At 41.1% G+C, this 22,991-nt stretch overlaps 2 protein-coding genes across 8 annotated transcripts in view; one reads left to right on the forward strand and one right to left on the reverse strand.

The window, feature by feature from the left end:
- Nucleotides 1-6,315, reverse strand: part of arid4b (AT-rich interaction domain 4B) — a 48,430-nt gene extending 42,115 nt beyond the window's left edge. For 4 of the 6 annotated variants that reach the window (XM_033612944.2, XM_033612943.2, XM_033612940.2 and 1 more), the window contains exons 1-2: nt 6,163-6,315; nt 3,971-4,019 (exon numbers count right to left, since the gene is read on the reverse strand). In XM_033612944.2, coding sequence (XP_033468835.2) covers nt 3,971-3,976 — 6 coding nt within the window. In that variant the 5' untranslated portion in view covers nt 3,977-4,019; nt 6,163-6,315. Of the gene's footprint in view, nt 1-3,970; nt 4,042-4,738; nt 4,817-6,162 lie in introns of those variants that run through there. The other 2 variants (XM_078176159.1, XM_078176160.1) reach the window with 2 other exon arrangements.
- Nucleotides 6,316-7,846: 1,531 nt separating this feature from the next.
- On the forward strand, nt 7,847-22,487 carry ggps1 (geranylgeranyl diphosphate synthase 1). 2 transcript variants are annotated; one of them, XM_078176161.1, is made up of 5 exons: nt 7,847-8,142; nt 10,373-10,464; nt 13,313-13,417; nt 13,841-13,911; nt 20,798-22,487. In XM_078176161.1, exon 5 carries the CDS (start codon nt 20,819-20,821, stop codon nt 21,596-21,598), a length of 780 nt encoding a protein of 259 aa, XP_078032287.1. In that variant the 5' UTR covers nt 7,847-8,142; nt 10,373-10,464; nt 13,313-13,417; nt 13,841-13,911; nt 20,798-20,818; the 3' UTR covers nt 21,599-22,487. The 2 variants fall into 2 exon arrangements, with proteins under 2 accessions (XP_078032287.1, XP_033468387.1); XM_033612496.2 differs by lacking the exon at nt 13,313-13,417 and having other exon boundaries at nt 7,849-8,142.
- Nucleotides 22,488-22,991: the final 504 nt, after the last annotated feature.

The following is a 22,991-nucleotide window of genomic DNA, read 5'->3' on the forward strand; positions in this document are numbered from 1 at the left end:
GGTGGTAACAGGTGAGGGTCAGTGGAAACAGGAAGGCATAACAGTTATATGCCTATAAAAAAATCAAGTGTACTTGATTTCAATTATTCTCATTCTGAGAATTACAATGTATTGATGTCTGCATAAGCATACAAAGCTGCACCTTTTTAAGTGTACAATTCAGGCACTAATCAGTATTACTGAAATATTATAAACAATAGTTTGTGACCCATTATATTGTTCTATAATGAATAGGCTTGTAGGCCGAACAAAGGAACATGCAAGAGGCATGCAGGAAAGAATTAAGCTCCCTCCCGGCCTGGCTCACACGTACAATAATCCGGCTGTGAATCACCTCTTTGTCCAAACCAGAGTCACCACAATTCCAGTGACTGGTGCTTCAGCAGGAGTTGCCTTGGCAATGCCCTGGCAGCTTTATACTAGAAAAAAAATAACAATCCTAATACCTTTTATTTATGCATTTATTCCCCAAAAATTAGGCCTGTGTTGCATATACACTCTTGCAGTATCACAAACAATTCAAAACAAGTGCAGAACGCCGCTAGTAAATCACTGATGGTTAAATCACAATGCAAATAATTTGCCCTGACCACTTATCAAATATGTGAACTTTAAAGTATGGCCAACTCCAAAATGCAAATGGACTATTTTTGCATATGCCTTCTAAATGATTTGTAGCAGTGCTCGCAATGTGGCCTCTGGGGGGGTTTTAGTACAATACGCTGATGTTATCTCAAGCTTCAACTTTCAGTAGCCATACAATACACTCAAATTAAGCCTGCAATGATTCCCTCCATCCTTAACAATGAATACTTTTACAACCGTACAAGTTATCATGCTTACATCCTCATAAATCACACCATATTTACACTTTACTCATTTAAAGTTATTTAACCAAGTACATAGTTCCCAGGAATAGACACCTACAACTACATGCAGCCTACTGCTTCTGACCTGCTGGGAGTCTCTCTACAAATGCTTAAGTACCTACAATACCACCACATGCTGTTATCTCATCTCAATGCAGGAATAACTCGACTAAACACATTTCACTCCCACGGCACGGCAATTTTCTTACAATCAGCTTTGATCAAAAGCTGTCTGAGCAGTTACTGTTTTGGCACACCAGCAATTTATACTGTGCTTCCATAAAGTTGGGGGGCTGAGGGGAGACACATTTAAAAGAAAATGGTAAAAATTGAAGCAGCAGAGGCAGACATATCATGAAAGTTCCTCTATAAAAAGGCTGAATCCTACATTGCCCATAGTGCAACTCAGTAGCATTATTCATTAGACCTCCCATGCCTCCTAAATGCCCACGTCTTACACGCAACAGACATCCAGTGTGGAACGCATGCTTTATGTTACACATTTCAAGTCTCAAGGGCAAGCTTATGACATCATCAGGGTTATTGTTCCTCCAGAGCCCCAGAAGACATTATACAACTGTTTTTACAGACTGAGTGGTACTCCTTGTGACGATTAAACTAAGTAGTGGCCCTTTAATTTAATGCTACTACATATATGGTGAATCAATGCTTTGGTTGGCATATTGTCTCAGCACACACAGTTACATGCATGTAGACTACACCATTATGTTATTAATGAATGATTGATGGAGTGGATGGATGGTGCAGACATTATAACACAGTGCTTAAATCTGACATGGTGAAATATTTAGTATGGGCTTGGACTGCTGGTATAGATGCTTGAGACGCTTTTATTAAATCTTGTGTAGGTTACCAAGGTCATGGACAAAGCGCAACAGCCGAGAACATCTCCCAGATAACTTGTGCTTGAGCAGGGACTTTCTTTATTCCTGTTTGAACAAAGATATTTACCTGATATCTGCAGATTAAGTTAATTAAGATGTCAAACAATTAGCAAAAAAATGAGTCCACTTTTAGTGTTTCTAATGTTTTGCACACAGTGTTAAAGTAATGTGTGCAGCTGACGGAGGCAGGCTGTGGCCCATAAGCCAGAGTGACATAAAATGCTAAATGAACATAATGAAAAGTTGTCCTAGTTACAGAGCAATTTACAGTTTAGGCATTGAGCAGATGCTGCTAATATACAGCGCAGTAAAAGAAGTGAGTGAGCATCAACAGATCCAGATGACTCAAAGCACCATGAAAACAACAAATTGCGAGAACATTAAACCAGAAATGTCAATGTGAAAACATCACTCCTGTCAGCAGTTAGGAAAATAAGCAAGTAGTGTACGCATAATAATCATCTAATAACAGCCCACTGCTATCCAGCTGGAGAGAATAATAACTGCAGAACGGTCATGGGCACTTACGGCAACAGTTTAATGACTTTTCACATATTTAGCTTTATTTAAGGAGACACTTGTAGGAAATTAAGCAGCAGAGTTAGCCTACGGTGTGAGCGAGGTTCTGCTAAACCCAATGGTTTCTGTATAATCTGTGCCTGGATGCTTGCTGTTCACTGGAATGCATTCCCAGTCATGAAACTCAGAACTCCATTGTCTTCCTGTGACACAAACAATTTATTACATAACCACAAATCATCACGCAGTTCAAGTCAGCGCTACTAGAAGGACAAGTATGAATGCTGGCGACAAAAATGGTTGTGAAGTAAAGAAAAGGCACCAGATCAAAAATGATTTCCTAATCTCTCATTCACAGTTTTCACCAAATTTATAATACAAAAACACGTGTTGGCAACTATTTTAACACCTCATGATGCTTTAACACATTTTAATTGGATACTTTGGTAGACTGTCTGCTAGTAGTGGGTGCGGTAAAGTTTGATTAACCACAGCAAGCATAACATCATTAGGGCCAAAGTGACAGACTACAAATCATTACCAGACCAGCTTTTAATTTGTCCACCACTTACTCTCCGATCACAAAGTGCTCGCACCGTCTGTTCTGCTTCATGCTTTGTCCATGATCGTATTACACTATATATATTCCGTGCGCCAAATAAACATTTAGCTACTACTACAGGCACTTTTCAGAGTTTCTTAGATTTAGAAAACTTAAATGTCCCCAGAAGAAGCGCTTTGTGGAACAGCACGGTAAACAATAAACATCATGTAAACACAGAACAGAACAGAAAAACAACAAAAATCATTCACTAAATTAATAAGAAGTACACTACACATCCCTATGTGTTGCATTGCTGGTCGCCACAGTGCAGCGCCTCCCTGATTCTGTATGTCACACATTTAACTTAACAGTGAAACAACCCTGCAGGTTATGACTATGTATGGCTCGCATGGCAACAAATGACAAGTTAAGACACAACAGCCTGCAGGCATTAACAGCAGCCACAACTATGATCCATTCAAACTATAAGAAAAGATTAAATAGCTTGCCTCACAGCCTATTTCCCCAAACAATGACAGCTGTGACTTTTCCAAATTGAATTTGGCTGGAGAAAACAATGCCAGAGCTTTGGAATAGTTTGCACATTTCACAGCTTATTTATTCCGTCATTCATATGTCATTACCACCATACTATTGATCAGACACTCTCTCTATGAACTCAGTTTTTTTCAAATGAAATTCACATACATCACTTCACACCCAGGCCGTATCTCGGCATTTAATCCACTAACACTGCAGAACAAAGCATAACATCAAAATTACAATTTCCAATTTGTGTTTGCAAATACAGCTGGAGCCACTGGAAACTCAATATCATGCTTATCAAATAAATGTATTACTTTGGCCTATGTCCAAGACACTCGCCTCGCTGTGTTTGAACAAGTGCAAAATTGACATTTAGTAAAAAGTTCACACCGGCCTTATTCATGAGAATAAAAGGATGAAGCCGTGCACATAAAATATTGATATTACATTTAACATTTTGTGTTTGATTTGCCTGGTTATGGCAGGTTTATACAGGAGTTAAATGAAATTGAGCCGAGGCTAGTAGTGGTGCTCTAATTGAGTTCCCAGTGGCATTAAACACATGCAAAGAAAATGAATGAACATACCTTCATCTCTCTATGAGTCCTCTAGGTGACCAGTGTAACGAATCTGAGGCTGCAAACGGAGGTTGAAGAAGCTGTTAGACATTATAGACAGTGTGCCAACTTCAGTCTGCCACAACAAGACACGGTTATGTTATGATGACATCACTTCTGCTGCTACACTGCTGGATGCCATGGAAAAGCTGGGCGTCAGGCTCACACTTTACATTGCTTACAAAAACACATCCTCTGGGATTGTTGGTGTCATTGTGAACTGCAGCTGCAATTGATTTAAGGAGAACTTTAAGGATCCTTGGCTTAAATAATCCAGACGTAGGCTAATGGTATGTGTGCTTGAGCTTTCGAGCCACATTCCCAAAAATATCTGTGTTGCAAAGTAAACCGTGGCAGGCTGATCACTCTCATTCGCAGAGCCCTTAAAGCCGTTTATGTAATGCCTAGTGTGCTGTAGTCAGCCAGTCAGCAGCCAGACTCGGCTTGTGGCAACGAAGGGGCGAGCAAACACAAAGTAACTAGTCGCTGGCCTCCCTCCGTCTGCACAAATGCACGGATAATGAAGTAGTTTAGGATAAAGTGGGAGATACAGTAAACGCCGCACGGTGCTCGGTGCTGTGAGTACGGCAGCGTGGTGTGCCTGCTGTCTGCACTGCACTGACTACACCAACACTACAGCAGAGGATGACGCCATTTCTGTAGCTGACAGTCGGCTAAAAAGGAGAACACTTCAGCGCACAAACACTGGAAATTGCGGGAGCGGTGGTCGCCATTCACCTGCCCCTGTCGGAACCATTTCTCTCTCGGAGACGAAGCGCTCGGTTTTTACAGAAAAACCTCCCCGAGACGGCTCATTTTCGTTTTCGCTTCTCTCTTTCCTTGTCTCGGTGCGCTGCTGCTCTCTGCGGAGAGTACACTCGACAGCAAAAACACAGCGATAACAACACTGCTCACGGGCAAGGCACCAAAGCAGACCTTTATAGACATGTCACATTAAAGCTGCGTCGTAATAACAGCGTCAAGTTGAACAAAGTGAGAGCCAGCCCTGCTTAAAGTCACTTTCTTCCCTCACAAAATGTTCTCTTTATCGGCTGGTCTGGCGTTTCGCTGACTGTTCACTGTTGAGTGAGGTTGCCTCTGACAAAGAAACAAGTCGATGAAACGGTTCGCAACAAGGTCAAGCTCGAGGAAGACTTGCAACGCGGCGACATCGCGTTAATACCTCCAACATTTTATTGTTACAGCAGAAGCCAAGGTCGCAGCCCTCATTTGAGGCTCTCGGTCGCGGTGAATGATCGCGGAGGATACAATGTCATCCGCCCCAGACAATTTGCCACACCAGCCGCTGCAAGTGAGTGATTGACCACCACCGAAAATAATGCACATATACATCCCGAGCCTCCCCCCGTCCTAAAACCTGGTTAACTAAAGCGTCGAGCCCATTTAAAGCTCCTCAGTGCCCAGACAGTTTGTCAGCAGTGATGTTGCCAGTTACGGAAATGTGCAAAATACTGGTCACGCACACACACAGCATTGAGAATGAGGGGGAAAATAGTCCACATCGCATCTGGTCATATAACTGATCAAACGGCTGAGTTCCTTGATATACGGTATCTGGTCCAGCCTACACTGGACAAGTCAATCGTGAGAAGCTAACGAGACTGGCGGCACAAAAGAAAAGCCTGACAATGCAATTTACCTGTTAAACTACACCGTTTAGTCGCGGCTCGACAAATCACATCCTGCAGCGATGTCAAGCTCACACGGGTCGCCGATCGTTTCGTGTAATATCACTTTTGACGGCTATTAGGGAACACCATGACAGGCGCTGCTCGACGACAGCCTCTCTGAGGATTCCTCCGCTCAACAACACAACACTCCGGTGCTTGTCCAGCAGCCTCGAAACTATTCAACCCCGGAGTAACGTAGCATAACCTTTCACTGTGCTCATCAGCTTAATTTGGCTGGCTATAGCATAACTTTGCTATCGAGCTGACCAAGTTTCTTCCTCTAATCTCGGCCGTCAGCTTTTTTAGCTGTCCGCTGGTCTAATTCATTCATTCCCTAAAATCCCCTTTAAACACATCACAGCATTAGTTAACAAGTTAGCTAACGTCAAGGTTGGCTTGGTAGCAGCAGGGAAGCAAGCTAGTGAAAATGTTCAAAATAGCGATGGCTCTGGCGAACAAAAGCAGGCTTACCTATGCTGTCAAGTTGAGAAACACCTCTGTTCGTCGACGAAAGTGTATTAGTAATCCATAGGAACATTTATGTGAGCAATCTGACAGGTTTTAACGTCGTCCGTTGGCCCCTGGTTGATGTTGGATGCGGATGGGTAAAAGTCGGTTTTCGCAGAGCGCTGCTGTTTGCCTTGTTGAGTAGCTCCTCTAGCCTAGCTCTTTCTGTGATCCTCTCCCCGCCTCCCGAGGATGATTGACGGGCGGTTAAGCCTCGCCTTCCTATGAGATACGCTCGCTCATTGGACGATACAGTGAGGGGAAACGCCTTAGCAGCACAGGATTGGCTGATCGAGGAGAAAAATATCCATGGTAAGGTTGTGCGAAGTAATCTTTTTTTTTTTTCAAACTTTATTGAACACATACAATACATGAAGTATGTACATTCCAGATTTTCATTGTAAAAGTTGTAGAAAATAAATTACATGATATAAAAATAACGGAAGGTAAATTAAATTGCACAACCAAATGAATAAAATGTAGGAAACAAAAACACTGAGGATCTTCTAAACAGATGAAATAAAATTGAAATGTCTAAATGATCTAATAGTTTTTTCCTAGCTACAATATTTGAGTTTTAAATTTTTGACGGTATTTAAGTATGTTTTATAATCGGTATCTTTATAAATGTAAAAGGGGGGTAGACTTTCAAGCTGAATCATTTTATGTGTATAATATTTTGCGACAAATAATTATCACGTTAATTCATCCGTCGAGAAATTGGGATTGTTAGTGTGACATCTTTTGCAAAATATTTTGAAAGGTTTCTTTGTAAATAAAACCAAACAGAAGTGGCATGTAGTCAATCTACAAACACATGTTCATTTTTTCCTCTTCATAATTACAAAAAGTGCATCAGTTGTTTACATTTAGTTGGAAATTACAATATTAGCTTTAACTACGTGTGGACAATCTTAAATAGAAACTCCTTGATGCTTCTTGATGTATATAAATATGAGGGAAAATAAATATAGTGTTCAATTGTTTTCTATTCAAATATAATAGTAGTAATATGCTTAAGATTACTTCCAGTAAAAGCTTCAGTGCACTTTCTGTCAGATATAGAGACCCCATTAATAGTGAGGGGGACGTTCACTTAAAGACAGTGCATCAAGAGGTATGTTTTGTCCATAAAAAACTGAATTTCCCCTCAGGGGGATTAGTATATAGAATATAAAAAATAATAATAAAAAAGATACTCTACCGTTAGATACTGACTTTATAACTATATCAAACCCCTGACGAGATATAGCCTACATTATATTTGTCAGAGAAAGCCTCATAATTAAATAATTCACCCTTAACATTCAAAAGTTGCTTTACTGTATCAGTGTTGTTGTGTACTAAGCAGTAATCCCACTGGGTTGTTCTGACAATACAGGTAAAAAAAAAAAAACCTGCTGAAAAACTACAACCCCCAGTGTTAGAGCACATGTGTGTGTTCGATATGTACTACGGGCTGTCCCGACGAGACGTATGTTTGTTTTTCCGATTTCCTTACATGCCGGAAGCTTTTACCGGGCAATGTCAAAACTTAACTGCAACACACAACGTATGAGGCACCCATGTTACATTCCGCACCCACTCTGCGCGTGCTCTGTAACGACACTGGAGCATATATAGGTGGCTCATCATAACTAGCCTGTCTTGAAAAGTGTCTGTGCTCTGCGTTGCAGTAACGTTATTAGCTTAGCATAGCATCTGGTGAATTGGCCAGTAACACACGGACCTAAAAATGGTATGAATGTGTGGATGTGACGGTGGTATCGCGTGCCCTAGTCGACCAGCGTTGAAGTGGAAGTTTTTATTTTGAAAAAGAATGAAAGAAATAGCCAGCGGTGCTTTACCGGCGCGGTTTTGTTAGCCTGCTAATGCTAGCTAACTAGCAGCCTGGCTAACAGGAACACAGGAGGCAAGTCAGCAGACTGACAAGCGGCAGCCAAGGTGGGTGGAGTTAAGAACACTTCAAAAATAGATTGTCTATATGTTACAGCAGCAATTTAGTTTTGTGTGTGTGTGTGTGTGTGTGTGTGTGTGTGTGTGTGTGTGTATGTGTGTGTGTAATGTGGGTCACTGTGTAATTAAATATATATTGATGCTGTTTAAGTTTCCACTTAAAGGGATACACATTGTCAACATGATGGGAAAAGTTCCTGCAAAATTTAACTTCACAAAAACCTGTCCTTCCTTAAAATTCAACATTTTTTGAATACTTTACACAGGCTTTTTGAATGAATCTCAATATCAACAATCCAAAGTGATAATATGGAATAAATCAGGGGTGTCACAGTCATTTTAGTTCATGTGCCACATACAGCATAAACTGGAAATCCCATTGCAAAGTAACTTACAAATTTTCTCCTGTAAAGAAGTAACGTTACAAGCACATACAAAAAAGCACAATCCATTTAAAACAGATGACAAACAGCCTGAGATGTCTTAAAAAAATAAGTGCAATTTCAACAATATGTCTCAATTTTTCTACATTCAGTCAGGCTACTCATGTGTAGAAATGCTGGCATCACCACACCAAACTAAAATGGAAGCTATTGAGGAAGCAAGTTAAGTTATCCTCTGCCTTACAAACCAACTACGTATCAAAAGTTTTTGTAGTGCCTTAGCAATAGATTCTATTTTTACCAAAGCGGCTGACTGGCAATACTTCAGTACAATATTCAGTATGTTTAAATAAGACCATAATAAGTAAAACATTTTTAGAGAACTGTATACAGGTCAGGGTGGAAAACCCCCCTGCAGCAGCACTTAACATGAAGCAGGCTGCTCACTTTATAACTTGCTCCTGAAACCTGGCTTTCACAAGTGCATCTAATATTAAGTGTGCATCCAGTGGGGCAGATTGGAGCTTTTGGAGGGCTGGTTCTGGCTGCTGCATGCTCGACACCCCTGAAATAGATAAACTGAACTGAGTAATGGTTTTGTTTTAAAGTGAAATTGACACATTTGATAGAAAATGACCTAGATTATGATCATTCTACTAGTTAGGCACTTGTTGCAGATAAGACGAAGATAAAAATGTGTGTTTGTTTTACATTTGTTTTCCATGTCACACCAAATAATATAAAGTGGGGAATTGAACTGTACACCCAATTACCAGCTGCAGGGCTGTGTTAGACACAGCACCTGTTAAACCAGTAACTATCTACATGCTAGAAAAGCAATGATGACTCATCAGCAAATAATATTGCGTGACAAGAGATCACATCTTGTTGATATAATATTGCACTGTCTCTTTGTGGAAATTGAATGCAGCATTGTGTTATTTGATAGAAAATGTCCTGGCAGTCACATAATTTGATTTTAATGTGAGGTTAATGTTAACATTTGATCACAAGCTGAGCTGCAGTGAATGGCTACCTTCTTTAATAATATTTTCTCAAGATTTTTTAGGTTGATAGCCTTATAGATGCTTCTGATGTGACAGGTTGTAAATGATCTAGTGTGGGCCTTTTTAGGAAATAAAATCCAAAGTGCCATTTAATGTAAAAGATAAATGATTTGTGAGGGATTTCTCTTAGTGTGATCACTAGCTGTCAGACAACCTAACTCTTCTGTTTTTATTGCTACATCACTCGTCACCAGTTCCCGTGAGTTATCAGTAATGGGATTTTTGTAAACTTATCCAATCATGTGATCAGTGTGTCACCATGCACAAGGACATTTTTCACGGATCTGCACATGGGTCTGACACAATGCATTACATCATTGAAATATTTCTTTAGGTTTGTCAGAACCTCAAATTTTCTTGTTTGGTGTAGATGAGTTGCAGCACTTTGAATGTAAAGCTTTACAAACAACACATTTGTTCGCTTTATGCTCTCAATGCATTTGTGTCTCAGTTGTGTGCTTGTTTAAAGGGCTATTATAATAAAAGCGTGGAAGTATCACTCATGAATGATACCCACACAGTCCCTCTGTATTCTGCTGCTAAGTGCGTAGCAGCATTTTGCATTTTGTCACTTAAATCAAGATGGCTTTCGAGTCTGACATTGTTCCTGTCATGTCAACACACTCCTTTCTGCAATTCCTTCAAGTCAGTCTACTCAACACTTCCCTAATCTGTCGGTTAAGAGCCAGCTTTACATTTGGTGCTATCAGAGCTCAATAATATCACCATTACTATTTAACTTATTTATGTTTCTTGTCCTCAATGTAGATTTGTACAAAGCTGAACAATGGATGGCGCCTCGGAAGCCGCCTCTGAGCGCTTTCTCCTGGAACCATACAAGTACTTGTTGCAGCTACCTGGTGAGTCTTTTTCCATGTCAGTGACTGCAGAGGGGTGGAGGAGACATGTATGGAGGCATGCAGCTAAATGCCATGAAAAGCCATGTATACTGCTGATGAGCCCTAAGGCCTGTTTTACGGTTCCGTATATTTCTGAAAACGGGTATATATCTTTGCGCTTGCACCTATCATTTACACGTAACCAGCGTTTTTCTCAACAAAAACGGAGATTTTCAAAAACGGCTTCCAAAGTGAAAGTTTTTAAAAATATCCGTTTCTGTGGAGACGTGTAAACAGGATAGATGAAGATTTTGGAAAATGATGATGTTGCAACCCAGTTCGCGCATGCCCAGTAGGCGACCAGTAACCACAACAACAATGGCAGATATATGCCGGGTTGTTTACGTTTTGTTAGCACTTTTGAGACTACTTACGAGCTTACAGTTGAATTTAGCACTGCTGCATCAACATCACCGCTACATCGGTGCACGAAGACGCACTATATTAGTAAGGGAATAGCAGCTAACTATGCTATATAAGGTTAGAATGTTGTTTATCATCGTTTTTATCACTAGCGCCAAGAGGAAAACAAATGACTGTGCATGCGCAGGAAGTTCTATGGTGTTTGACATATGGCGTATCGCCACCTACTGGCCTGGCATGCTAATTGCAGCAAAAGCTACTGTTTTCACAACTGATCTTGTAGACCTGGAATTTTTTTAATACAGGATAAATAAAAATCTGTTTTTATTTATATCGGTATCCGTGTAAACAAGGCTCTAGAGTGACACTGAGCCCGGACCTGCTCACTTCTTGTTTGTCACACTGGATCATAGCATCAGCGAAATGCCTGAAATGATGAATGTGATGAATTGGCTCTAGTGTACACACACAGCAGACATAAAGTTTATGTTGCATAAGATGAGTGTTTTTCATCTTGCTGGTCAAGGCTAACACCTAGCTATGTGTAACTAGGAGATGCTGCTTAATTTCAATGAAGTGTTTTTTATATATATATATATATATATATATATATATATATATATATACGTGTGTGTGTGTGTGTGTGTGTGTGTGTGTTACTGCTGTGTCAAGTAGACTTGAACTGAATTAGCATTAAAGTCACACATTGTGAGGTATTCAGTTAGTTTTTAACTGAGCTACACTGAGCATTGGAGCACAATTGTGGCATCTGATTAATATAAAAGTTAAGCTACAAATTTGTATGGTGTCACTATGGTAAAGGCCTAGATTATATGGTTTTCATTTTAATATTACACTGCAGAGTTGGTAGACAATCATTTGAACATGAACTGATATGTCACATTGGCAATTTCTTTTTCTCATATATGAGGCTGTATTTGACACGTTGATGACTCCAAATGGTAATAAAGTGTAACAGTTTTAGAATTTGAATACACAGAAATCAGCAAGCTGTGCATAGTTCTGTTCATGTTTTTGTAGTCTGATTTCTCTGCTCACTTGCAGCTGTTTATGAGACACTCTTTATTTGCTTCTTCAGCTTTGATTGGTCACTTTTTGTCAGTGGAGAAGTGACTGACCTAACACCAGAATTTCATTTTGGGTAAATAGGACAAGTCCTAAGGGTCTCTGTTAGTTGGGATGTTTCTCTTTTGCAGTGTCACTGTGTCATTCAGGCTCGTAAGAAAAGATTATCATCTTACAGACGTTCAGTGTTTTACCCTTGAAACATTTATCATAGTTTTGGCAAACAACCCTATAGGTTTGCATGAAATTGTACTCATCCCTGCCACTGTTTAGGTTGTAGATGTGAGCTCTCAGCTGGAAACGGCTTTACAACATAGTCCAGTTTGCTCAAAGAAAAACAAGCCCTAAACCAGGTCTTTGAACAACAGAAAACTTCCTGTGCTTCAGTTAGACCAACTACAGGGCTTTTCTTCTTTGTTTCTTTTTCTTCATGACGTCTCAGTTACTCTAGTCAGGTCACATCCCACCTCCACTGTTGCCCTAACAGCTGTGTGCTCAGGCTGACCTGTGAGTTTAACTGAGAATTAGCTTTGCAAGTAAAATAAATAAAGAGTTTCTCTTTATTTAGACCTTTTAGATAACTGCTTGTGATAGGCCAGGCTGAGATATTTTAAAAACTGTGTGAGGTTATTTTACTGTCATTGTTTCTTGCATAACTCTCTGTACAATAGTGAAGATGAGATCAGTGTTATGCCTACCTGCTGTCAGAGGTGTGGACTCAAGTCACCCAACAATCAAAAAAGACTTGAACTTTACCACCAACTCGTGACTTCACTTGGACTTGTGACTTGAAAATACTTGATATGTTCCCCCAAGCTCAAAGATTACAAATATTTTTTTCTTCTTTTTAAAAAAGTGGCATCAATTCATTTCCTTAAATTTCCTAATTCACTGACATTAATGCTATTCATTTCAGCAAGTCAACGCTTAATTCTCCAGATCCAATCCAACAGCATTTAATCAAGTGACAGGAGAGAACCCTGAAGAACTAATGTTATGTTACTGAGCTTTAGCTGGAAAATGATACCAAAGGTGATTTATTTGCATATAAAAATTATGCTGTAGTCAAGAAAAATTAATTTCAGTATGCAAAATGTGCAGGTTAAAAATTACAGATGGAGACACAATAGCTTCCAACAAACTTGGAAAAAGCATTCAGGATTTTTGTAAATTTAATATATTATTAATCTGTTGTTAAAATGGCATTACATTTGGCGATGAGCGCATCATGACTTGTTTAGGCCTCAACACTTTAAGTTTGACTTGGGACTTGTCAGTCGTGAAAAGGGACTTTATGCGGGACATGCCTGTCTTGACTTGGTACTTAAGGCAACTCTTACCTTTCTTGCATTTCACACAGCACAGCACACAACTCCCGCCTCCCTCCAAAGTCCCATCCTCCTCCTCCTGCAACTCCTCCTCCCTCCAAAGCCCTAAACAAAGAAAAGTGTAAAATTTCCAGAAAGTAAGTGTTGCTTTAAGTGCTTTCACTCTACACTTAATTGTGACTTGCAAAAGAAAGACTTGGTCCCACTTCTGGCTGCTATATTGGGTAAAATTATGACAATAAAACACAAGTTCTTAAGTCACTTAATCACTTTATTTATTTGTTACATGAAAACACTTTAAAGTTAAGTTTCTCTGGGAGCATGTAGCTACCACACACCAGCTGTGTTACTGTAGACCTGTTCAAAGTGTGCATTCTCAAATATCTATTACATAAGGACCCAAAATGCAAAGTAAGTGAAGTGCACAGACTGAGCTGATGATTTGCAACAATAGTCATTGTGAAGGATTGACTTATCTTTCTTCCCTTTTCTTTACATACAACAATACACAAGTCTTTGACTATTAAACCTTGAACTTTTGTCGTCTGCTCTCTTCACAGGAAAGCAAGTGAGGACAAAACTATCCCAAGCCTTTAACCACTGGCTCAATGTCCCAGAGGACAAACTACAGGTGAGAAATCAGCCATGTCAAGCCTCTTCCCATTCAGAGCTGCCTGATGTTTATTGTCATAGACAGGCCCAGGAAGGGGAAATCATGCTACACTTACTCTGAATAGGCAATTTATTTTGTAATGCAACTAGAGTGTTCTGTCAGCTGGGTCGTTCCTAACTGAATGTAAATGCAATGCTTGGATGTGGAGTTTAGAGTTTGCAGCTGAGGATCAAGTGGAATAAAATGAAAAAGGTGGGCAAAACAAGACACTTACCTCTTTCTGTATTTGTTTGATGATGTGCAGCTTTTCCTTACTGCTGATTTTATGAAATGTTGAAATTAGATGCCTTTTTTTTCCACACAAATCAATGGTGTGTATACTGACTTTTAAAGAGTTTGTCTAGAGGAAGGAAAGTATAGCCCAAATGCTAAAGCTGTGTTAAACCCAGGGGGCAGAAGAACTCTAAAACAAGCTAACATGTTGTTCACTTAAACATTCAGCAGAGTTTTGGTTTGTGGCTGAGAACAATATCTGGGGCCAGATGCACAAACGATGTTTACTCACAAAAACCATGTGTGTGCCTTTCCCCCACACATAAACTAGTATTTACGAAGGAAGACTGTGTGCACCTCACACATTCTTCACAATTCTGTTTTAGATGAGATAGCTTCAGGTGAATTTATTCATCATCATTTTTTATTTGCATTCATCTCCCTGTTAGTGAGTGTTTCATTTAATCCTGTGAAGCACTTTATGAAGTCAGTTTCAACATAAGTGCTGTGAGTGATTCATTGATCGTCCTTCTGACGTTTAATAATAATGATGATTGAGATTTTACCACGATGACGGTGTGCAGAAACGTGATGAATTAGTGATACGGAAGCTGCAAATATCCACAGCCGAGCATAATGACAGCTGCTCTGGCACAGTTGGAGAACCTCGCAGATGCGACACAGTTGGTGAAATTGCCCTTTCATGGCCATATTCCTCATTGACAAGTCTAATGAGAGGTGGAGCAGGCACAAGTATTCGTACAAACATGTTTAAGGGCGTTTCTGCATACATTTATGGCAAACTACAACAGCAATCAAGATTTATAAAACAGAATTAGGTGTGTGCACAGCTTTATAAATCTGCCACAAGGAATGCGTATATTTCTGTCTTGAATCTACGCAGAGATTTATGCATCTGGCACCTGGAGTTTAAGCTTGCTAGATGTTGGACTGTCTTTATCAGCTAGTTGCCAAGTTTGTCTGTGGTTTGGTGCTGAGCAGGTTGTGTACAGTGGGTTCTTTTTTTCTTTCTTTACTCTCTTCTGAAATTTGCCATTTGCTGCTGTTGCAAACCACACAGGAAAGGGGCCCAAAAGACAAGAATCTAAAAGCTCCAGAGAGCTGCAGAGTTTGGTGATAATTTGTTGTGGATTTCTTACCATTAGGGAGCCAGCCCGCGTTACATGTTGTCAATCGGCTAACTGTCTTTAGGGACTGATTGTGAGGTTTGACTGCTTTAAGGCTCAGTGCCTGAGCCAGTATCCAAACCTCTGAGTTGCAGCCCACGTCTCAAATTTTGCAGAGCCACTCAGAAAGATCCTGCGTTGCCCCGCTGAATGGCTTTTTAACCAGTTGGAGGAAAAACCGAGCCCATCACAGGCTTTGTCGTTGATGTTTGATGTGACTGAATACCAAGCACTGTCAGATGAGGGCATCTTATACTGTGTTCACTTCTACACCAGGCCGTTTTATGATGCAGTCCCTGCTCCAAGAACAGCACAGCGGAGCTCCTTTTAAACTTGAATAATGAAGGAAAAATTTACATAAAAATTCTGCCTTTTAACAAATGAAATACATGAAAATACCTGTAGTTAATATTGTTTAAAAAAAAAAATCACTGATCGGGCCACTAATGTATTTTCCTTTCCAAATCCTGAAGTATCATTCAGACTGTGACACCGATGACGTCCTGCCCACTGTGGATGTATTCATAACACTGTTTGCTCTCTATTCTTCTTTTTTAAATAGGCACTTTCTGACAGGGTCGCTGTTTCATCTAGTGTTTCATTTCAAGATGTCTCATGACTCATGACTCAGGGCTTTCAAGCTGCTCAGCCGTGGCACAATAATAATAACTTTATTTAATAATATCATAAAGAGCACTTCTCAATATTATGTTCAAAAGGAAGTAAAACAAAAGGAAAGTAAAAGAATGCAAGCTAACGATGCCTTTGTTGGTTACAGTACAAACGAAATACATACAGAGCTATACATCGGAAACATAACACAGTCATCAAAGGCTTTCAGAATATGTGGGTTGTTGTGTTTTGACTGTTTAGTATTGGTATGTTTTGACAGTTTACTAACCTCTGCACCAAAGAGAATAATTTGTTTTGGGTTAGGAACGTGCCAAGCGACAGGTGTAAATCAGTATGTGTAGATAAAAGCATTATAGCCAAAATGTGTATGACCTAATTTACTGAATTCACTTCACAGTATCTGTATTCATATCAGCCTCTATTTGCTGCTAATATTACATGAATTCAACTTTATTTTTGTAGTGGGAAAATGATCCTGCAGCACAGTATGATGGCAGCACTATCTCGCTGTAAAGAAAACCTTAAAATCAGTGTTAGTTTCTGCTTTCTGAATGAAAATGTGTAGGCTATTGTTTTACTGTACAGTGTAGCCCAGATGGTGCAGTGAATGGTAGTAAGAAGGAAATATTTGGCAGCATTTAGGGATTGTTTGTTTGTGTATACAGTACCCACTGTGAGAGACGACCGCTTCTTCAGCCTTATGTGTTCCCGATCACCTCTATGAGCAAAGGATTAGCATGATTCAAGTCACAGACAGCTTCCCAGGCAAACCTACGCCTCCACTCATCCATTACAGTGTTGTTGTAACACATTCTTGGATGCTGCCTGATTAGATTGCAGCAGACATATTGAAGTGTTTGTACAGATCGCGGGGCTGATTGGCATTCCTGCTTTTCCTTGGCCAGATTAATTTCTAATTAGCCATTTAGGATTTATTGGTTTTATTGAGCAGGACCCTCGCCGCTGTCCACTTGGAGAGATCAGGCCGTCGACCTTATTATACTGATAGCATTAACGTTGCAGCGGCTGAATACTGGTCCTGTGTCCAGTAATGAAAATACGGAGACTGTATTTTCTGAATCTACATGCCTTTCGCAGTGCAGAATGCTAAGTGCTGAGCCTGTCAGGTCTCATTAGATTTGCCGTTCAACAGGTCTCCCTTTGTCCTGAATGTTTTATAAACCCTCCCCAAGTAGAGGAATCCTAGTACTGCCGCAAAGCTCAGAGGTCACAGGGTTGTCTCCTGTGGTCATTTCATCGTCCAGTGTACAATAAAAGCCCTCCCCCAATGTGATGACTGGTTTCAGGCCTCAATAAAAAAGAGAAAAAAATAGGTGCATTTGTGTGAGTAATAAAGTTGTCAGTCTCATCTGAGGAATTATTAAATATTATAAATCAATCCTGTCGTGTCAGCCCTCCTCCTGCTACAGCATCCATCTCTCACTTTGCATCAGTAGGGATGTATTTAATCACACTGCTGCTATTACAGCAGGTTGTGTGTCTGCAGATGAATTAACTCAATATGCAAAATGTATTAAAGGAGCAACTCAACATTCATTTTTGATTATTTTCACATTACATCTTGCTACATTTCTCGACTGAAGTGCTGACATTTCCAATTCAGCAGCACATATGCTCCTCGAGGCTTCAATGACATGTTGCCTTAGTGTTCAGAATTTGATCAGTTTTTGATTCGTAGAGTTGCAGACTGCCAGTTCATATGGCCCACATTCATATGCAGATTGTGCTCAAATCTACTTTTGTTCTCCTGATAATTCCACTTTAGACAGGATTTCCTTGTTTGGCATATCAAAGAACCCTCTCCCCCCCATGACTCCCTCAGTCTCCCCCCTTTGCTCCCTCCATGCAGCAGCTCTGTAAACTCCTGCTGAACCCATCATGCAGACTGAGAGCACTCCTCTCAGCTCTCGTCATCATTAGCACGCTGCTGCCAAGAAGTCGCCGCCATGGAAACAACCGTGCCTTCAGATAGATGGAGGCAGTGACAGTGGCACACTGTCTCATTCATTTGGCAATGAATTTTTCATCAAACCCCCATATGTGCTTCTCTACGCTGTACTACAGAACAGGTTGTGGAGGTTTGGGAAATTCCCTCTGTACACATCAGTTGCTTCGCGACCTTTCGCTGACTGTGCTCTATTCTTTGTGACAATGTCGAAAGGTTAGCCTTTATATACTGTCTTCTGTCTTTTACTTTGAGAACACGTGTCATTCATGAGAACGCCTTGGGCTTAGAGCCTCTCGTAGGTTTTAATGTGACTGATGTAGAGTGACTATAATGTAGCCGCCTCCATTAGAAAATAAGTAGGGAACTGGGTAGCAGGTTAGCATATCAAACAAGATACATGGAGCGACTCATAACTCCTGGATTGTATAATGATAATACAAGTTATCTCTTTAAGACAGCAGTCACACCAGCAGTCACGCCTGGATCAGGATAGACAGTACATTTGTTGTACATTTTTGGTGCAGGGTTTTTCCCAGGGAATAGTTTGGCTGCAATAGATAGCCAGACACATCTTGTGATCAGTTTAGTAAGTGCATAGCAGCCTAAACAATACCCATACTCATAAATATATCACCTTCCTAAAATAGCTTCTCTTCTCGCTTCCCTAAAAGTGCTTTATTTAAAGGTATACAATGCAGGATCATTGGTAGTGTTTGTAAACACGCTTGCCAGCAAAAGTGAAAGTAGTAGCCAACGCTTGATTGACCTTCGTTTGGTGTTTCGCCTCGCTATATTTGCATTCAGTGCTGTGTCTCTTGGATGCCTGGTGTTTACGGTCAGGCACCTGGACACTACCTCACCTGAGTGCTGTGGGGTTACCTGCCCATAATCAGAAAATACAAGCAGAAAAATGCACCACCACACACTTCTAGTGGGCCCTGAGTGATGACTGAGAGGGATTACTTCTGTATGAGTCTGTACATTCTTTTTAGGAAAATCCTGCGTAGTTTGTTTTCATGAAAAGTTTTTTTTTTTTTCTTTTTCTTTTATGATGACCATGAAAGTGGTGTTACGTCTATAAAACACTGCAGGAAAAGCATGTATTAGTCTCCTAATTAGTTACGGAAAATTGTCTCCAGCTTCACCACACAGCATCAAAAACAATACAAGACAACCGGCAAAGACAAACAGCAGGGACACAGCATCAACAAACAAGATTTAAACACCACACAATACATAAATCCCAGATTAAGATTATGCTGTGCGTAGCATTTTATAAAATGTGTTAGGATATCTGCCATATTTAGTCATATTTTTTAACACTAAGACTTCTGTTCTCGATGAATGAGAAAGCATTTTTGCATGACACAATGCAGTAGGCGTGGTGTGTGATCATGTGGGATGACCATGTTAAAACCTTGGCCAGACTTCAGCCGTCCCGCAGTCTGACTCAGAGGGATTACTGTAGGTGCAAACCACCACCTGAGTGTGACTGGATTATGCACGCACATAACTGACTCGTCTGTTTCAGAGTTATTTCCCCTCAATTTATTGGACTCAGTGCACGTGCTTGTAGTGAAGGAGCTTCTGCATTCTTAATGGGTCACTGATTGTAGCTTTGGCAAACAGAGTGAGTTTCTACATCAGTAACCTCTGGTGCTAATCAATGAAGTCTTGCGGAGTAGTGAAGGCACTCTGCACTTAAATGGCAGAATTACACAGCGACAGTCTGACTAATTTGTTTCCTTGCACACACTCAAAGTCCAAAACGTGAGTTTTTGGTGCGTGTGTTTGGCTTTGATGACTGCTGTTGTTATTCAAGGCTTCGAATCTTGTCTTCTTGATTGTATCCTTGTTCCTTTATTCTCACGGGGAATTGTAATTCAGTGTTCGCAGCGAACCTTTGAATCCTCGAGTATGTTTTTGGCTGCACAATATTCCATTTTCTCCTTCATGTGTGCATTCATTGTAGCTTTACCCACAAACCCCCACCCCCGTCTCTTGTGAGTGGCTCACTGAGGTTGCAGGGTGAGCGAGTGTCGGGACCCTGCCGAAGGAAAGGTTGTGTTTGCCGGATAAACTGCTCAACTGGCCCAGTCTTGGCCATCTGCCTGACCCACTGAGCCTCTCTTTGTACTCCCCAGCCCCATACAAACAGCTTTCATTACCAGGCCACACCACTTGTCTTTTAAATCAGCAGAGCACTCCAGCAGGCTGCACAGCCAGCACAAGACAGCAGACACCTGATGGCAGCGCTGGCTGTTTTGTGTCGAGCATGGAGCTGAAACAAAGCCAGTTTTGGATATTTCCTCCTGAGGGACTGAGGACGTTTATCATGGCTGTTTGCTAGTTTGTCCACTGTCCACTAACACAACTTATTCTCTCTGTAGAACAGGTAAAACTGCGCTAAACCCCGTAGTGTCACCTGTAATTTCTTAACAGTGTGAATCTGAAACAGCTCCAGTGTGGAGTCAACCTTTGCTGAACTCTCTCTCTGAATGACTGCCTGGTTTGTCTCAGCAACAATTTTGTCTGCTGACGAAGACTCTCACTAGAGCAGTGCAGGCGAGAGTGTAGACATGGCACCCTCTGCTGTATACAAGCTGTAATGCATAATTTACATAGACCCCCTGACAACCTGTTACTGTCTGTGTTAGTCAGGAGTAGGGAAAGGCAGTTTTCTCTGCACAAGCATCAGTGTAACAGTTACTGCAAGTTAGTATGGCAACAAAATAAAAACCTGAATTACGGTGAAATGGAGCACAATAATTGTCAAACTATGCATTGTTGCTTTTTATATAATCTTATAGTTAAATGATTTAATTTGTCGTGACATCCTCAGGTGATCATCGAGGTGACTGAGATGCTGCACAACGCCAGCTTGCTCATAGACGACATCGAGGACAGCTCCAAGCTGCGGCGAGGCTTCCCTGTGGCCCACAGCATCTACGGCATCCCCTCCGTTATCAACTCAGCCAACTACGTCTACTTCCTGGGGTTAGAGAAGGTGCTGACCCTGGAGCACCCTGAGGCTGTCCAAGTGTTTACCCGGCAGCTGCTGGAGCTGCACCGTGGTCAGGGCCTGGACATCCACTGGAGGGACAATTACACCTGTCCCACTGAGCAGGAGTACCTCAACATGGTGCTGCAGAAAACTGGAGGGCTCTTCGGTCTGGCTGTGGGCCTGATGCAGCTCTTCTCTGATTGGAAACAGGACCTGAAACCACTCCTGGACACGCTGGGCCTCTTCTTCCAGATTCGTGACGACTACTGCAACCTGAGCTCTCGTGAGTACTCTGAGAACAAGAGCTTCTGTGAGGACCTGACTGAAGGCAAGTTCTCTTTCCTCACCATTCATGCCATATGGTCGCGTCCAGAGAGCACCCAGGTGCAGAACATCCTGAGGCAGCGCACGGAGAACATGGACATCAAACGATACTGTGTGGACTACCTGGAGAAGGTTGGCTCGTTCGCCTACGCTCGTCAGACTCTGCGGAACCTGGAGGAGGAGGCCTACCGCCTCGTCAAGGAGTTAGGGGGAAACCCTCAACTGGAGAGCCTCATCAAACACCTCAGCCAAATGCATCGTGAGGCTGAAGCCGCAGCAGTGTCCAGTACTGAGCCACACTCCAGCCAAAACTGACCTCCACATTTCACTGCTACACGTCTAGCCCCACAGAAGCTTTGCTAATACCCTGATGCAGATAGACCCACTCCTGAAAAGCTCAACTCACACACGCACACACCAATATGTTACATTCACAAACTATTTAATGAGTCACAATTAATCATTCAACTCTAGCTCTTGACAGCTCTGACTGCATTCAGCAGCTATGAGACAGCGAAGCAGTCGCAAATGTTGCCTTTCTCCTTTGTGTGCTTGTCAGCATCCTTCAAGTGTTGCTCGGCAAAACACACATCACCAGTTTTTGTATCCAATTGTAGTTGTGCAGTCAGAGGAAGAAATAAATTAAAAAATGAAACTTCTTACGTCGGTTTTATGTTTGCTGTTTTGAAAATGAAAAATGACAAGATGGCAACAAAGCTTAAAAGCCTTCCTTTTTGATGTGTACTACAGTGCATATAAATGTATTTTTTTATGTTCTGCCACCAGACGAAAATTGTTTATCTAAAGCCGAGTGTATGCTGTGTTTTTTTTCCGAAGTCCTTGTTTAAAATAAGACGTCTCTCTCGAGTGTATGATGTGCGATTTGGGGATTCTTAATCATTAAGCTGCCAAGAGTGCCAATCCTGTAAAAAAGACCTCTGCAACTCAATTGTCTACTTGTTATGTAACACGCTGGCATTATATGCAAAGTAGTGCTCATGCTGTTTATGCTCAGCTGTATATGAATACTCTGTTGATGTTTTGGGTTTATCGCAGTCTGCGTTTCCATCTGGTTCAGATTCAACACAGCCCTTTACATCTCCAATATTGTATTAGGGTTATCCAGTTATGATATTTGTAAGTAGACACTGTGCTGCAGTTAAAAACTTCTTTGCATCTATTGAATAAAAAACTTTAAAGATAACCTGTGGGCATGTCTGACTTCTGAAACAAAATTTGACATCTCCCCTGTGGCATCTAGTTTAGTTTTTTATTGTTTTGAACTGAACATGTTTGATGTGATGGGGAAGAGAGGGACGTTTCTCCAGAGATACGCAGCACCATCTACTGAGCACACGGGTGTAACTGAAAATCAAGATGTGACTCACAGAAAGTTGCTCTTCTACACTGGACCTGATGTCTTATTTAAAAGCACTCTCCCAAACATTTACTCTGCGCACACAAACCTAACACACCATCACAAAACACGGAGCCATCATTATCCGCAGTGCATATTATCATAAGCCTTCTCCTGTTGCATCAGATCCATGTGTTCATTTTTCAAGGCGAGCTATACTTTTGCAACTCCACGCTGAATAGTACAAGCTGCTGATGCAAGTTATTATGCAATCGCCTGCCACGTGCTTCCTTTTGAGGAACCTTGACTGAGCGCTCCCACAGGCTGGTTGCTATGGTCGTGGTGTGTCTT

Source organism: Epinephelus lanceolatus, chromosome 17 (genome assembly GCF_041903045.1).
Source record: "Epinephelus lanceolatus isolate andai-2023 chromosome 17, ASM4190304v1, whole genome shotgun sequence".
NCBI lineage: Eukaryota > Metazoa > Chordata > Actinopteri > Perciformes > Serranidae > Epinephelus > Epinephelus lanceolatus.

What these genes read in the sequence shown, in the direction of transcription:
- ggps1 (XM_033612496.2), top strand. Translation starts at nt 10,392, where the DNA reads ATGGATGGCGCCTCGGAAGCCGCCTCTGAGCGCTTTCTCCTGGAACCA. An exon ending in GTACTTGTTGCAGCTACCTG is followed by an intron (nt 10,465 to 13,840) that starts GTGAGTCTTTTT and finishes CTCTCTTCACAG; the next exon opens with GAAAGCAAGTGAGGACAAAA. An exon ending in TCCCAGAGGACAAACTACAG is followed by an intron (nt 13,912 to 20,797) that starts GTGAGAAATCAG and finishes TGACATCCTCAG; the next exon opens with GTGATCATCGAGGTGACTGA.